Source organism: Fomitopsis serialis (genome assembly GCF_022376445.1).
Source record: "Fomitopsis serialis strain Sig1Antser10 chromosome Unknown B0H18scaffold_19, whole genome shotgun sequence".
In the NCBI taxonomy this organism is placed as follows: Eukaryota; Fungi; Basidiomycota; class Agaricomycetes; order Polyporales; family Fomitopsidaceae; genus Fomitopsis; species Fomitopsis serialis.
The window spans coordinates 158,235-171,888 of NW_025954979.1; the positions used below are offsets into that span (position 1 = coordinate 158,235).

At 56.4% G+C, this 13,654-nt stretch overlaps 6 protein-coding genes across 6 annotated transcripts; 1 reads left to right on the forward strand and 5 right to left on the reverse strand.

The window, feature by feature from the left end:
* Positions 1-737: 737 nt before the first annotated feature.
* On the reverse strand, positions 738-1,982 carry B0H18DRAFT_1084070 (glycosyl hydrolase; the record flags this gene model as incomplete). Its single annotated transcript, XM_048031744.1, has 5 exons — positions 738-859; positions 927-1,108; positions 1,174-1,487; positions 1,559-1,680; positions 1,748-1,982. 5 exons carry the CDS (start codon positions 1,980-1,982, stop codon positions 738-740), a joined length of 975 nt encoding a protein of 324 aa, XP_047895537.1.
* Positions 1,983-3,147: 1,165 nt separating this feature from the next.
* B0H18DRAFT_995868 (uncharacterized protein) lies at positions 3,148-4,285 on the reverse strand. The gene is made up of 2 exons (XM_048045366.1): positions 3,879-4,285; positions 3,148-3,799 (listed from the first exon to the last, which is right to left on the reverse strand). Exons 1-2 carry the CDS (start codon positions 4,195-4,197, stop codon positions 3,432-3,434), a joined length of 687 nt encoding a protein of 228 aa, XP_047895538.1. The 5' UTR covers positions 4,198-4,285; the 3' UTR covers positions 3,148-3,431.
* A 1,068-nt stretch (positions 4,286-5,353) lies between these two features.
* B0H18DRAFT_995871 (isoprenoid synthase domain-containing protein) lies at positions 5,354-7,257 on the reverse strand. Its single transcript, XM_048045368.1, has 6 exons — positions 6,691-7,257; positions 6,558-6,667; positions 6,396-6,531; positions 5,969-6,364; positions 5,739-5,912; positions 5,354-5,681 (listed from the first exon to the last, which is right to left on the reverse strand). Exons 1-6 carry the CDS (start codon positions 7,051-7,053, stop codon positions 5,595-5,597), a joined length of 1,266 nt encoding a protein of 421 aa, XP_047895539.1. The 5' UTR covers positions 7,054-7,257; the 3' UTR covers positions 5,354-5,594.
* A 296-nt stretch (positions 7,258-7,553) lies between these two features.
* B0H18DRAFT_172445 (uncharacterized protein) lies at positions 7,554-8,380 on the reverse strand. The gene is made up of 3 exons (XM_048036958.1): positions 7,994-8,380; positions 7,796-7,935; positions 7,554-7,745 (listed from the first exon to the last, which is right to left on the reverse strand). Exons 1-3 carry the CDS (start codon positions 8,208-8,210, stop codon positions 7,635-7,637), a joined length of 468 nt encoding a protein of 155 aa, XP_047895540.1. The 5' UTR covers positions 8,211-8,380; the 3' UTR covers positions 7,554-7,634.
* Positions 8,381-9,635: 1,255 nt separating this feature from the next.
* On the reverse strand, positions 9,636-11,709 carry B0H18DRAFT_995881 (uncharacterized protein). Its single transcript, XM_048045369.1, has 8 exons — positions 11,117-11,709; positions 10,567-10,715; positions 10,382-10,486; positions 10,255-10,320; positions 10,135-10,200; positions 9,942-10,075; positions 9,863-9,893; positions 9,636-9,811 (listed from the first exon to the last, which is right to left on the reverse strand). The coding sequence occupies exons 1-8, from the start codon at positions 11,484-11,486 to the stop codon at positions 9,701-9,703; spliced, it is 1,032 nt and encodes a 343-aa protein (XP_047895541.1). The 5' UTR covers positions 11,487-11,709; the 3' UTR covers positions 9,636-9,700.
* Positions 11,710-11,798: 89 nt separating this feature from the next.
* B0H18DRAFT_995884 (ras family-domain-containing protein) lies at positions 11,799-13,116 on the forward strand. The gene is made up of 7 exons (XM_048045370.1): positions 11,799-11,901; positions 12,017-12,097; positions 12,154-12,214; positions 12,266-12,293; positions 12,405-12,598; positions 12,637-12,680; positions 12,731-13,116. Exons 1-7 carry the CDS (start codon positions 11,865-11,867, stop codon positions 12,862-12,864), a joined length of 579 nt encoding a protein of 192 aa, XP_047895542.1. The 5' UTR covers positions 11,799-11,864; the 3' UTR covers positions 12,865-13,116.
* The last annotated feature ends 538 nt before the right edge of the window (positions 13,117-13,654 follow it).

The following is a 13,654-nucleotide window of genomic DNA, read 5'->3' on the forward strand; positions in this document are numbered from 1 at the left end:
GACGCCGGTGATTGCCACGGGTCGGAGACCTGCAACTCGGGTCCACACACATTTCCATTATTCCATGTCTTGGAAGTGGAGCGAACCAACGATCGACGAGTACCATTCAGGACGATTTCGTGACTCCGTCCGGGTCGAGGGACGTTGAGACTAAGGACACCAATCATCAACCGGTCCGATCTGAGTGAGTACCGGTGCCTTTGCGTCGGCAGCCTATCTGACCTTCGTTTACTGGAAAAGACCAGATGTTGACTATATCGCATAGCATGCGCAGAGTCCGTTCGAAGGAAGTTTAAGGTGAACGGCACTAATCAATATAACGGCCTGAAATAGCATCTACAGCACTAGGGGGACGTTCCTGGGGCGGGCCGACTGCAATATTACCTTCGATTCCATATATCCGTTCGAGCCTGTTTATTCTGCCATGGTCCATAAGACGATTCCAGCCACCAGCTGCAGATCAGTTGTGTCGCGTACGTTAAGTCAGAAGCCGACGCTGACACTCAAGTTCGCAGTACTCTGTCCGCGAAGCCTGCGATGCTCACGCCTCTGAATAAGCTCTCCCACTCTCGCTTCGCCGCCATGCTACTCACCTTCGACCTTCCATATGGACAGCCGCGTCTGACAAAGCGCAGACTAACCGCGAAGCTGTACGTGGTTCCTTCAGACTTCCGTTGTGATATTACCCGAACCAAGAATAAATTAATCGATTGTCCCAAAGCATCCGTGAACAGCGATCAGCACGAAACCGTGGCCACGCCGCCTTTTAGGCAGATGCTCGCGGCGGAGTACATCCCGCGGCCGCCGTGGGTGTTCTCGCCGTTCAGGTCAGCGTGGAAGACCATGTTGACGTGCTGGTCTAGGTCAAGTACAACGCACAGAAGACGTTAGCGGACGTAAAGCGCGAGAAGATGGGGCAGACTGACTGAGGACGTTGATGACAGTCGCGCCGCCGGGCGCGGTGAGCCCGTCATCGCCGGTGACGAGGAAGGGCGCGTCGGGGGCCTGGACCTTGGTGTACGGGCCCGTTACGCTCTGCGAGACAGCATAGGAAATATCGTAGTAGGTCGACGAGTAGACGTTCGACGAGAAGAAGAGGTAGTACCATCTGCGTGGGGCGCTATAAGAATCATACTGCATATCCAAGAGCTGACACTCAGGCCGAGCACTCACCCATCCCAGTAGACTAGCGAAGGTGCCTCGACCAGTGGTCCGTCGGCTGCGCTGCGGTCAATGAGGGTGTACACGTCGCCCTCGACGGTGTAACCGTTCGCGCCGACGTGTCGCAGGCGGATCGGGGTGTTGCTGCTGCCGATGGAGTTGCCATCCACTTTCCAGACGATGTACAAGCCACCGCCGGGCGCCTCGAAACCAGAAATGTCGATCACACCGCCCTCGTTGTCGTCGCAGAATAGGGGACCGCTGGGAGCAGTGAAGGGTCCAGTCGGCGAGGTCGCCGTGGCGGCTGCGACGCAGCGATGGGCAGCCTAATCTCGTAAAGCGCAAGAGTGCGCTGTCAGCGGAGAGCGTTTTCGAAGTACTATTGCAAAGCACGTACAGAGGTTGGTTTCACGCTGTAGTACATCACGTAGTTCCCAGCGGTAATCTCCCTGACGTCAGGAGCCCACAGACCGGCGTCGCTGGAATCGACCCAGTCACCAGCGTTGGGCAATGCATCGCCTACGACGCGCCGTGCCTCCGTTGAGGACGCGCAACATTAATTCGAGACAGCTGAAGCCTCACCGACGATGGCCAGGTGTTGAAGTCCGTGAAGTGGCCACCGGGATATTCTTGCCTCCGGAACTGGTTGAGTAGGCATACCATACGCCATCCGAGGTACGTATGAGGCCCGGATCAGGGAAATTATGGTCGATGACAGGGCCAGCCACAGCCCGTTTGTCGAGCACTAGGGACAGAGCACCAGGTAGAGAGGTAACGAGCGCGCTGAGAAGGCTAGCGGTGAGCAGAGTCCCGGAGAGCATAATCTGTGAATTAAAAGGACGCCAGGAGTTTGGCAAGGAAGAAACGAATGTACAGCACAGGCTGCTCACAGTAGAGTTGGAAGGAGGCTATCCAGGCCGCCGCTTCATTATAAGCGGTGCATACCAGCGACTCCGCGTCTGTCCACGCTGCTGTGCCCTCGTAATGCATTGACAGACAGACTCAGCATAGAGGAGCATCACCATTAGCATCACAATCCTGTCAACGAGTCTCGATCACTGACAGCATGATGGGTCACCGGTTCCAGGTTCCCGGCCAAGTATTGTCGTTGGTATGTTCTGAGCCAAGGGGAAAGAAGAGGGCCATATGGCGGCAGAGACGAAAGACCGCCGCCTTGAGCTACTAGTAGCAAACGCGCGTGTACGCGTGGTAGCATACAACAATACCGTGCGGAGCGCAGTCGCTGCGAAAGATGGTATCTTGCCCTAGAGCCTGAGTACTTAGTACTGAGTACTGACTATGGTCATGGGGTATGTCGTCGTGGAAGCAACAAAAGAGACTATACAGCAAGTCTCAGCAAGTTCGCAGGAGTGGTCGATACAGTATGCCCATCCAGCCAGCTTGGCAGACTCTGCGCAGGCAGGCGGATGCAAGCCGAGAGGCCGAGACGGCTAGTCCAAGGCAGTACGCTGTTGATCGACAGATCCAGACGGCCTCCCTATCGTGCTGGAGACGAGCCAAGGACAAGTCGAGGCACACCGTGACCATGCCGCGAGGGCGGCTGTAGCAACAGCCCAGAGTCACGTCAGTGTTGAGCGAGAGAGCAGCAGACACGACGACGAGCGACGACCGCCTTTTATACATCCACGGCCGCCCCAGAAGCACAGGTGGAGCATCGCACTGATATCATCGAACCGTTGCTTCGACATCTGCGAAGCGATCCTTCGACGAATGCGGAATGTCACCTTCCCAACTGGGAAACGCACCATACGCACCGTTGATGACAGCAACCTGTCGACGAGCGTGCGAGTGGATCGCCCGCAGCCTTGCCGTCGCGACCTGTGCTGGATCAAGTCGGCTCGTACGGATGGCCGCATGCGCGGGGAAACATCAACACCGCACATCATATGGGACAGGAGCAGGATCAGACGTACATGTGTGTCTGCCGCGCGTGGTTGTCTCCGGCATTCTCAGCGTCGTATCAATTCCTTCATTTACTTTTGGACTGTAGAAGAATACAATGTACGCTATGAAAGACACTCGTTCGAGGACGGTTACTACAATGACAATGCCAGGACGTATGCATCCATCACAAATCCACTATTAACCAAAGTGTCGTACCTTACTGATTGGAGACAGGCGAGGACGGATCTTTTTAAAACAACCTTACACCCAGGAGAACAAACACGAAACACAGAAAAGAATGTCGACGCGAAGTATAGAAATTTGAAGTGATCGTGGTCGCTGCTTGAAAGCTCGACGGCTGAGTCCTACACCCCGCAGGAACTGGTCCTCATCCGTCCGCCGCGCTGCCCACCAGAGTCTTGACGCCTGCCCTTAGTCGTCTCTTGACTACTCCCCAGCGATGCCGCAGAATCCGCAGGCACCACCGGTATAGCATCCTGCAGCATTGCCGTGAAGTTTCCGCGCTCCCACTGCCCTCCGTACGGCACACTCGGGACCGGGGGCATGTACGGCAGCTGCCACGTCGGCATATGAGGGCGATAGACAGGATTCGCAGCCTCTGCGTATGCCTGAGCGGGGTACCACGAATGGGCCTGCACGGGGTTGACCGCATACAGCGCGTGCCCGACCGTGCTGGGGTTGCGGGACCTGAGGAGCGGGCTCTCAAGGATGTCTCCAAGCTCGAGGGCGGCGCCAGGGTGTGCGAAGCCATGGGGCGTGCCGAACCTAGACGGATTCAAGCTCGCGGGGACGGCGTGGCAGATAGGCGAGAGAAGTAGGGCCAGTGTTCGGGATGGCAGGGGTCGAGCCACCGCTCGGCTTCCGGTTCTCGTCTTGCTGGAACTGAGAAGGTCCGTGGGTAGCTAGAGGCCCGATGGGGTACACCACGTACGGCGTGGACATGCCTAAGCCGAGAGGGTTCTGCTGAGGGAGCGAGCCGACGTCCAGTCCAGCCTGAGAAGCACGTAGAACAGAAGGGTTCGTGGCCACAGAAGTGTTATTTTCAGCGACAGAAGAGTGGGAAGGACTAGGCAAGAGACTCTCGTAGTAAATCTGGTTCTGGTGCTGCATATATGCTTTGTACGTGCCGACAGACTCCTCGATCCCGTTCGAAGGACCCAGAATACCAGAAATGCTGTCATAGAGCGCTTGACGTTCCGACCCCGAGAGTAGGCCAGAGAGATCCGGAGGCAAGCCAGTTCTACGTTCTCTTCATGTTCGTCCACTGCGGTACGCCCTGCGTGTTGGATGTTGCCTGAAGCCTCGACTACTTGACCAGACTGGAAACCTCCCGAGGGAAGAGACGGAGTTGGCACAGTAGCAGGTATGATAGGCGTAGTGCTCGCAGACGTTACGAAGGGTTGCTTGGTCTGAAAGTCCGGCCGACCAGAGACAGACGGTCCATAGTAGTAATACCAGTTGTTCAAAGGAACATCGTTCCCGCTGCTGAAGGACGCGTATTCGCCATACGCACCGACAGGATCGGTTCCGTGTTGCGCAGGCGTCAGGAGGAGGTTCGGGCTCGAGAAGCTGCTGTCACCGTCCTCACTGGCGTCGAAGGTCATGTCCGGAGTGGACGAGGGACCACCCTTCAGCCGTACTTCCCTCTGTGACTCGTCAGTCCAACCGCTGCAGTTCCAGACGAGAGCTAAACATCACCTGCGAGCGCACTGGCGTAGACTGTGCTCCTTCAGTGCGCGCGTCCTCCCTGGCGACCCTCAGCCCCTTGGTATGGTACCAGTCGTATATATGCCGGCGATTAAGGTTGAATCGCCTCTGGATGGTCTGTCGCTCCGCGAAGGACGGCATCTCCTTGCTGCCCGGGACGATCAGAGCCTCGAGTTCCGTCACGATTTCTGGACCCAAACGCGACGCCAGACTGTCGATGTTGACTCGCTTGCGCGTGTTGGACGTGGACGGACGTCCTATTTTCTTCTCGTCCGCTGGTGGGTCGGATGCATCCTTGGGGGCTTTGGAGGCTTGAGCCCGCTTGCGAGGGGCGGAGGGTTCGGTGTGAGCTGTTGTCCTGGCCATGCTGGGTATTGTTCACTATCGTTCGCTGCCTTGAAGACCGTCTTCAGAGTGTTGAGGACAGAATGTATGCAGCAATGTCGTCCTGGTCTGAGTGAAGATGGAGGACGGGGAAGAGGAAAGACGCGGCGCGACAACCGTGCACTCCCGCGCTAGCTGTGCCCTCTGACACCCCGACGTACTCATTTTGCAGAAATGGCGGTAGCAGAGATTAATTATCTACCAAACGGCAGGTCACCCGAGCTGACCATTCTTGTCTGAAAAGACAAAACAAGAACTTGGAGGTGGGAGTAGGTTACCGGGCGGTGTAGAATAGCGTCCGTGTACAGTATTCTTCGCTGGCGCTCCGTGGATTGTCTCTCATTACCACGTCCGTTTCACCACCCGCTCCGTCAAGACCTCCAGCGCACCCTTCGCATCGCTGTCCGGGAGCATCGCTAACACCCGCGCGCCTTGTCTGCGTGTCGCAGAGCGAGGTCGCGGGTGCGCTCGACGCCTGAAGATCGACGTACGAGGTCTCGGGCCTGGAATGGAATTGATCAGGATTGGTCAAGCTCGGGTTCGAGTTAAGATACACTTACAAGTTCGACATCGCCTTCTTGGGAGAACTTTCGCTTTATCAAGGGTCCCATCTCTGGGTGCTCCTCCCAAGCGAAGAGCGCAGGCCCTGTCGCGAGACCTAGCTTCAAATCGGCCCCCCCTGGTTTACCCAAGGCTGCTTCGCCAGACTCATAGTCAAGGATGTCGTCCACGAGCTGTATGAAGCTATGGTGAGTTCAATCACACTGCACAAACCACGGAGCCACATTACCTGGAATGCAATGCCGAGGTTGCGACCATACGCATACGCGACCTCCTTCCAAACCTCGCCCTCTCTGCATCCGCCAAGCACCGTCGCTGCTCGCACACCCTTCGCCATCAAGCTAGCCGTCTTCATGTACGTCTTCTGGAGATAAATGTTGAAGTAGTCCCCGGTCGCGCTCGGTGCACCCTTAAGGCCCAGCTCCTCGCCGTGTACAGACTTCAGCTGCAAGATCTCGCCCTCCACAAGGTTCGCAATGACGCTGGCAATGAGCTCGACGACCTCGCTGTCACCGAGACGCGACAGCGCCGCACTGGTACGACCCAGGAGGAAGTCGCCTGCAAGGACGGAGAGCTTGTTCCCAAATGCGACCGGAGCAGAAGCTACACCGCGGCGCAGGGGCGACTTGTCGATGACGTCGTCATGCAGAAGGGACGCGACATGGATCATCTCCACAATCTGTGCGAGGCGGATTTGGTGGGGAGCAGGCAGAGGGGGACGAGAGTGCCGGTGCGCCGTTGCTCAACGCCTCGGGCGGCGGAAGGGGTGGCTGGCGCGGTGGCCGTGGTGGCCTGATGGAGAAGACGCCTCGAAGGACGCAGTGTAGTCCGGCATGTTGGGATTGAAGTCGTTCAACACGTCCGCTCGCGTGAGTGGTCTGTCCAGCTCTTCTGTCCGCCCGCCCGCACCCTCGCATTCCGCCGCCCACTGTTTGACGTGCCAACCGCCACCCATTCCATTGTAGCCTGCGAGAACAATAGCACAAGCAGAGGCCTGAGTTGTTTTGAGGGATGCAGGAAGTAGTACTTCGCTATTTCGGAGAGCCCGGGATGTGCGGAACCCAAGAGGTTGAGCAATGTTTGGCGGAGATGTTCCAGTTGGGGTGCTAGTAGTTTATAGGGGTCTGGGCGACCAGAGCCGGGCTGTACATTAGAGGGTGGCGGTATGGGACTCGTAGGCTCGCCATGTTGAGTTGGAAGCGACCTTGGCTGCTGAGCCTGTGCGCTGTATTTTCGGCAAGCCCGCGTGACCGCGTATGTTCGTCTAGGGATCGTGCTAGACACGCGTACTTTTGGTGCCAACCAGCGTCGCATGACCAGCAGGACGCTATGGCAGCGCGTCGGGGACCGTGGCAGAGAGGGATGGGTTCGGAGGTCGACTTGAACGGGCGAGCTAGGCGTCCCGAAGCCGTCGGGCGCTGTGACGCAGACTCGCCGGAGATTGTAACCGAGAATTTGGCGCCTTTATCCGAGACGTCGCACTATTCAGGCACTACTGTCGCCTTCCAACAACCCCAGTGTTTGCACACCAACTCTATCGCCAGTATAACACTACCAGATAATATTCACACATGCCTCAATAGGCACTATTCAATTAGAGTAGGCGAAGAGAAACGAAAGCTTGATGCCTTCTCGAAGGCTGATACTATTCCTCCGATTTCGAGCCCTCGCAACGGGCGTGCTATCGCTCCAAAAGTATGCGAGTTCGGTGGGGCAGCAAAGGCGACGTACTAGTAGTAAATAGTAAAGCAACACCTCTCATTGGCTGATCAAGCCAGCCCTGAAATCCCCGAGAGGCCCGGCCTGTCGTACTGTACCGTCATCGCATACGCATTGTTGCAGACCCGAGCAAGTAACTGCGGTACCTGAGCAAGCGAAACGTCGTATATGACGTATCACCGAGCTGTGCGTTCAGGACGTGGGCCGACGTGCAGCACAGGTGCGGCAGCGAGACGCCCCCGTAGTTCTGAGACTGGCTTCCGGAGATGCTTCGCCAATTCTCGTGCCTTCGAAGAATCGCATCAGCCAGTGTTTCAAACGTACGAATCATTGTCACCTTCAGCTCCAGCTCTTCCCAAGACACGGATGAGGTACTATTCAGAGCCAAAAGCATGACGGGATCCTTGTCGCCCGTGCCATTCTCTGTGGCGTCATCATCGTACTGTTCTTCGTCGATGGGTAACACAACGACGCGTCCTACTGTTTTCCAGGCCATGTGAGATATCGCACAATATCACGTCAAGACAACAAGGACGTACCTCAGTATCGACCATCCCAGCGTCCTGCTGCCTTGTCTCCTTCCAAACTTCCCCGCCCAACCCGACGATGACGCGTACATTGTCCTTGGGTCTATGCGGATCCGCGGCAAAGGAAACGAGTTGACCCTCCGGCGTAAAGAGGGCAACCGTGTGCAGCTCAGGCAGTGCGAGCACTTGCGAGAGGAGATTGCGCAGGTTGGACAGGTTGAGCATTGGTGCGACGACGGGAGAGGTGGTGGCCGCACTCGCCGCGCCACAGGCGCGTCCCGTAACCGACGCGTCATGGCCCCCGGCCACCCCACGCAGCGTACTCTCCGAATGCCGACAATTCCTTCAACCCATGCGCACCGCAACAGGTTAGGAGGAATCACAGGTCAACTAGCCTACAGACACCACACATCGCAGTCAGCTAGTACTAGCACTACTTAGACATAACGAACTGAGGCAACAACTACTGCATACTTCATACGTCCGCGAGCTCAGAGACAGTTCGGCCAATCAGGAAAGCCATGCACCCAGAGGCGACGAAGAAAGCTATGGACAGTAATGGTGACTAGAATAAAATAAGTTCAAAGTTTGCGCGCAAGCGAGGACCAGCCAGCTTCGATGTCTGGTTACTGCCCGGGTTTCTGTCCCTGCTGTAAGGATCATCAGCACCAGAATATAATGTGTCCTGCTTACTTACCAGGTAGCCATGAGCTGCTGATAACTTGGTTGAGAGTTGTGAGACATCTGAGGCATACCAGGGGGCGGCGGATTCGGCTGCATCATTTGCTGTTGTGGCATACCGTAAGACATCGGGGGCGGCGCCTGCTGCTGATGCTGTTGTGGACGTTGCTGCGCTTGGCTGTTTTGCTGCAGCAGAGCGAGCAGGTTCGGGGCCAGGCCAACCAGAGCGGGTGGCGGCGGGGGAGGTTGCGGTGTAGAATTCTGGTGCGCCATCCCTGGATACGAACTCGCTGTTGCAGATGGTGGAGCTGCATTCGGAGGGAAGGGAGGCATGGAAGGAGGCGCAGCATAGTAATGATTGCTTGGGGGTGGTGGCTGGGGTGGCATTGGTGGCATCCCCGGTGGGGGTGGTGCCGACGCGGGAGGCGGATTGCCCAATGCCCCACCGGACATAGCCCCAGGCTGTTTCAAAGCTGCCAGCAGCTACACAAGCAGTATGAGCACCATGATGAGGAATGATTAGTACGAGCTTACCTGCTGGACCTTCTTGGCCTGTTCAAGACGTTCATCAACAGGCTGTACGAGGCAGTGAGTGATACATCTGCCAGAAATAGTGTGCCACTTACCGGAGCTGGTGGAGGACCTTGAGTGTAAGGTGAAGGCGGACCACCGCCATAGCTGGGAGGGCCGGGTGGCCCAGGAGGTCCGGACGGACCGGGACCACCATACCCGCCAGGGCCTCTACCATCAAACTTGCCACCACCATAACCGCCACCACGTCCTCTACCGCCACCACGGCCACCAGAATAATCGCCCTCATAGGGACGCTCTCTGTCACGATCTCTGCCCCAATCCCCACGACGCTCCCAGTCATCCCCTCCATAACTGCCGCGACCCCTACCACGACCTCCACCACGACCACCACGACGACCGCGTGGCGAAGGTCCTTCCCATTCTCGTCCTCGATCGTAACCCCCTCGTTCCTCGCGCCTGTCACGAATGGTCAGAAGACTCCCTGGACATGCGACTCACACTCACCTTGGCGAGGCACCGTGTTCGTCCTCTTCCTGAGCTGCGAAGACGATCTCCATTACACCATCTTGCAGTCCTTGGTGGCGTAGCCGATCATGGGCCTCATCGCTTGCCTAGGGACACGCGCTCAGCAGCTTCTCAATAGGCGAGTCACAAAAACGTACCCTTGTATCGTAGAACTCAACGAAGCGTTGGCTAACACGAGGATCAGCGATCATCCCCTCTCCGTGTTATTTTACGTACTCCATACGATCCCCTGCCGGCCTTACAGACTTGACATCACCGAATTGCTGAAACTTCCGGCGGACTTCGTTGTCATCAATCGGCTGACCTGAAGCAGAATTCCTTAGAGTCACTATGAGTGTTCCCTGCAGCTGCTATAGTTAAAGGCTGGTGAGAATCCTCGCATGTCGAACAAACAGAAGTCGGGGCTTACTTGCTGTTTGTCTTTCTCGGCCCCTCTTCCACCGTCGTCGCGGGGCAACGAGTAATGGACATCGATCTGCACACAGATTCTCAACAACGAGGCCAACCTCATGGCTGACGCTAAGCTTACCGGACGGCTGCTTATCTCCGAGCCTTGCAGTCTTTCCCTGGCTCGTTCTGCAGCACGCAGATCATACTAGAGTTACAAGAGGTCATCCTTAGCTCGCTCCCAATGAGAACCACAAGGGCCAACTCACGTAAGTGACGAACACCATCCCCCGATTAGCGATCAAATCAAAGAACGTCTTGATCTCGCCATGCTCCTCAAATAAGCCGCGGACGTGGTCACTGCTCGTCTCGTACTGTGTATTAACCAGTCATTTGATCAGCTTAGCTCAGGCAAGGCGGCCGAAACTTCGTCGGAACCCCAAACAAGACTTGCCTTAATGTTACGAATGAAGAGTGTACGACAGGGGCGCTCTCGCTGTATGCGATCCTCAATTATTGAGTCATGCACCTTTTCCTCCCTTGGACGCTGGACACGTTTAGGACGCCCTCCAAAGCCACTCTGGTCATAACCACCTGAATCGTCTAACGGAGAAATTCAACGGGTGAGAACACTGTCATGCATACCGTGGCTGGAAGGCCGAGCAAAGTGCAGATACGAAGAAGGGTTTCGCGCGAGTGCCAACTGCCTTGAAGCCAGGGCCGGTTACGAGAACGCCACAGGACCTCAGCTCAGACCGTGCTGTATTCCATGTCCGAGGAGTCGTAGAAGAGGACAAGTAATGGAGGACTCGAAACCTTGAACGAAGCCGAGCTGAAGAGACTGTTGTCCGTAGGATGAGCTCACGCCGTGACTAACATCATCGCAGCGTGCAAGCTACGAGGCATGAAGGCAGGCCGACCCAACCTGGTCTCTGAGGTGCTCCCATTGGCCTCAAGGCCGAGATACTGGATATGTGGGTTCAACATGGCTTAACTGAGCGCACCTTCAAAGTTGTCGCCATAGCCCTGACCGTACTGTCCAGGTCCGCTCGCATCGAAGTTGCCGTTCTGATAGAAGGTATCTTGCCCGGACGTAGAGTCGTAGCTGCTGTTAAAGCTTCCCATGTCCCCTCCTTGCGGAGGACCCTGATCGTATGAGGTAAACCCTCCATCATGACTGCCACCGTATTGGCCACCGCTGTGACCATGCCAATCGCCTCGCCCGCGGCCGCGGCCACGGCCAAACCCTCTACCACGGGGAGGGGCGCCCGAGTCGAAGCGGTGTGATCTGTCAGGCCCAAAACCGTTCGGAGGGCCTCCTCTTCGTGACTGTGGACTTTCGTGTGGGGTTTGATAAGGATTGTAGCGATTCATTGTCACGATGTTGAGGGTGAAACGGGTGGACGAGGGGCGATCTCAGCGATGTATTTCAGAAGTGCTTCAAAGCTGTTTTCAAGTTCAGATGACCAGCACGCTCGTCGGATTGCTCGACTGGATCGACGCGGAGCAGATGTTGTTCACAACAGACACAGAGTGAGAGGCAGAGCAGTGTAGCAGATGGCCACACCCGCGAGACAGTGACGGTCGGAATACAAGGACGATAGCGAAACGAGCGAAAACTGCTCGGCGCATACGGACATAGCGCCGTGGGAAACCTTCCTCTTTGGGCCCGCTCCTCGAGGTGCACCGCTGACGCTGCGCCCTGCGGCCATATCGTATCGTTCTGCAGGCTCGTATATCCCCCTCCTCGCCATGTCTAAGCAGCTGCAGTTCAAGCTTGTTCTTCTCGGTGCGTACATCTTTGCTGGGTGACGTGGGCCTCGCTTAGCGACGGTCGTGTGCATGCAGGAGAGTCTGCTGTCGGCAAGTCCAGGTAACTCGTGCCGTATTCATCGTGCCACAAGAGCTAACGTTGTCACCTTACAGTCTGGTGTTGCGTTTCGTGAAGGACCAGTTCGATGACTACCGGGAAAGCACTATTGGCGGTATGTGGTGCCTAGATCATGACTACGTGGAGGCGGCTGAGCTCAGTGCATCCCAGCTGCCTTCTTGACGCAGACTGTCACGCTCGAAGACCAGACAACGGTCAAGTTTGAGATTTGGTTAGTATTCTATTGAAAGAGCATGATTCACCTCCCTAAATGCACGCCCAGGGATACCGCTGGTCAAGAACGGTATAAGGTACGTGTCTTGCCGTAGTCCAGCACGCAGTCACTCATGTACTTCGCAGTCTCTCGTATGTCACCCTCGTCTGTACCAGTCAACAATACAAGATACTGACTGACCAGCCAGGCTCCCATGTACTACCGCAACGCAAATTGCGCAGTAGTCGTCTACGACATCACGCAGTCCGCATCTCTAGAGAAGGCCCGTTCATGGATTCGCGAGCTCCAGCGCCAAGCAGACCCTTCCATCGTCATTGCTCTCTGCGGCAACAAAGCAGACTTGTCCGCCCGACGCCAGGTCTCGCAGGAGGAAGCACAGAAGTACGCAGACGAGGAGGGCTCATGTGGGGCGAGACTAGTGCTAAGTCCGGCGAGGGTGTGCAAGAGATCTTCACTGCCATTGGTAGGTTCCACCACGAGTTTCGTCCGATCACACGCTTACACCATGCTTAGCCAAGAAGCTACCGCAGAACGCGCCAGCGTCCGCAAGAGCGGGTGGCCGGGCGGGTCCGTCGGGGAGATCTGGCGTTGATCTGAACAAGCAAGCCAGCGCTGCCCCAGGCCAGAACGAGCCATGCAACTGCTGAGCGTTCTTGAGCTCCCGTGGTCCCCTGGTGCCTGTTGCGCCGGTCCGTCGTCTCTCCGTTCTACTTACCCACGCCGTCGCTTTGCTAGACCTCATCTTCACACTGTTCTACCACTTTCTGTACTATAGGTTCACATCGTCGTATTCTCAGTATTATATGGACCTACCAGAACAGCATTATCGATGCCAGGTTGCCGGTGTTGCTTTTGACTCGCTGAGGCTGTTTAGATCAATGATTGACTCTGGAGGCGTGCTTCAGTTAGTCTCGGAGGCGCCGCGCGTATATTGGTTGCTGGCGATTGTAAGACCCAGACACAGACTACTCACTGTACCATGATTTCCTCCTTCTAAGGAGCCCATTGCGAGATTGTAAGTACATCCTCCCACTTCGCCGCGTTTCGGAAACGCCCGTACGATTCAAAACACCCGACCTGCCCGACTCTCGGCGACAAGGGAGCGCTGGAAGAGCTACTAGCCACTTACTGTATGTCGCCACCAGTACAGATTGGCGGCGTGTCTCCTCGCTGAAGTGTAATTGTGCTTGCATCAGTTGATGGCTAAACGCAAGAAGATCTCGGGTCTCGATACCGTCGAGCTGTCTTGGCGCTTCAGTTCGTCAAGCAATGGTGAGAAAAACTCGACGGGGGACCCGACGCAAGTGATGGTGAGGCAGAAGGGACGGACATTGATGCCGTAGACTCGTTCATATCCCTTATGGAGTCCAGGCTCGATGCGACAAAGGTGCGCACCGATTATTCACTGTCTCTCCCTCAAACTGATCTGTGAGATAT

Coding starts and splice junctions, on each gene's coding strand:
- B0H18DRAFT_995868 (XM_048045366.1), bottom strand. CDS start 4,197: ATGCAGCACCAGAACCAGATTTACTACGAGAGTCTCTTGCCTAGTCCT. Junction 3,800..3,878: donor TCTCGCCTATCTGCCACGCC/GTCCCCGCGAGC, acceptor TCGAGCTTGGAG/ACATCCTTGAGAGCCCGCTC.
- B0H18DRAFT_995871 (XM_048045368.1), bottom strand. CDS start 7,053: ATGCGACGCTGGTTGGCACCAAAAGTACGCGTGTCTAGCACGATCCCT. Junction 6,532..6,557: donor AACATGCCGGACTACACTGC/GTCCTTCGAGGC, acceptor CTTCTCCATCAG/GCCACCACGGCCACCGCGCC. Junction 5,913..5,968: donor ACCTCGGCATTGCATTCCAG/GTAATGTGGCTC, acceptor AGCTTCATACAG/CTCGTGGACGACATCCTTGA.
- B0H18DRAFT_172445 (XM_048036958.1), bottom strand. CDS start 8,210: ATGCTCAACCTGTCCAACCTGCGCAATCTCCTCTCGCAAGTGCTCGCA. Junction 7,936..7,993: donor GATGGTCGATACTGAGGTAC/GTCCTTGTTGTC, acceptor GGAAAACAGTAG/GACGCGTCGTTGTGTTACCC. Junction 7,746..7,795: donor GGGAAGAGCTGGAGCTGAAG/GTGACAATGATT, acceptor GATTCTTCGAAG/GCACGAGAATTGGCGAAGCA.
- B0H18DRAFT_995881 (XM_048045369.1), bottom strand. CDS start 11,486: ATGAATCGCTACAATCCTTATCAAACCCCACACGAAAGTCCACAGTCA. Junction 10,487..10,566: donor TCTTCATTCGTAACATTAAG/GCAAGTCTTGTT, acceptor GTTAATACACAG/TACGAGACGAGCAGTGACCA. Junction 9,894..9,941: donor CCGGCAGGGGATCGTATGGA/GTACGTAAAATA, acceptor TCCTCGTGTTAG/CCAACGCTTCGTTGAGTTCT.
- B0H18DRAFT_995884 (XM_048045370.1), top strand. CDS start 11,865: ATGTCTAAGCAGCTGCAGTTCAAGCTTGTTCTTCTCG. Junction 11,902..12,016: donor GTTCAAGCTTGTTCTTCTCG/GTGCGTACATCT, acceptor TCGTGCCACAAG/AGCTAACGTTGTCACCTTAC. Junction 12,681..12,730: donor AGAGATCTTCACTGCCATTG/GTAGGTTCCACC, acceptor CACCATGCTTAG/CCAAGAAGCTACCGCAGAAC.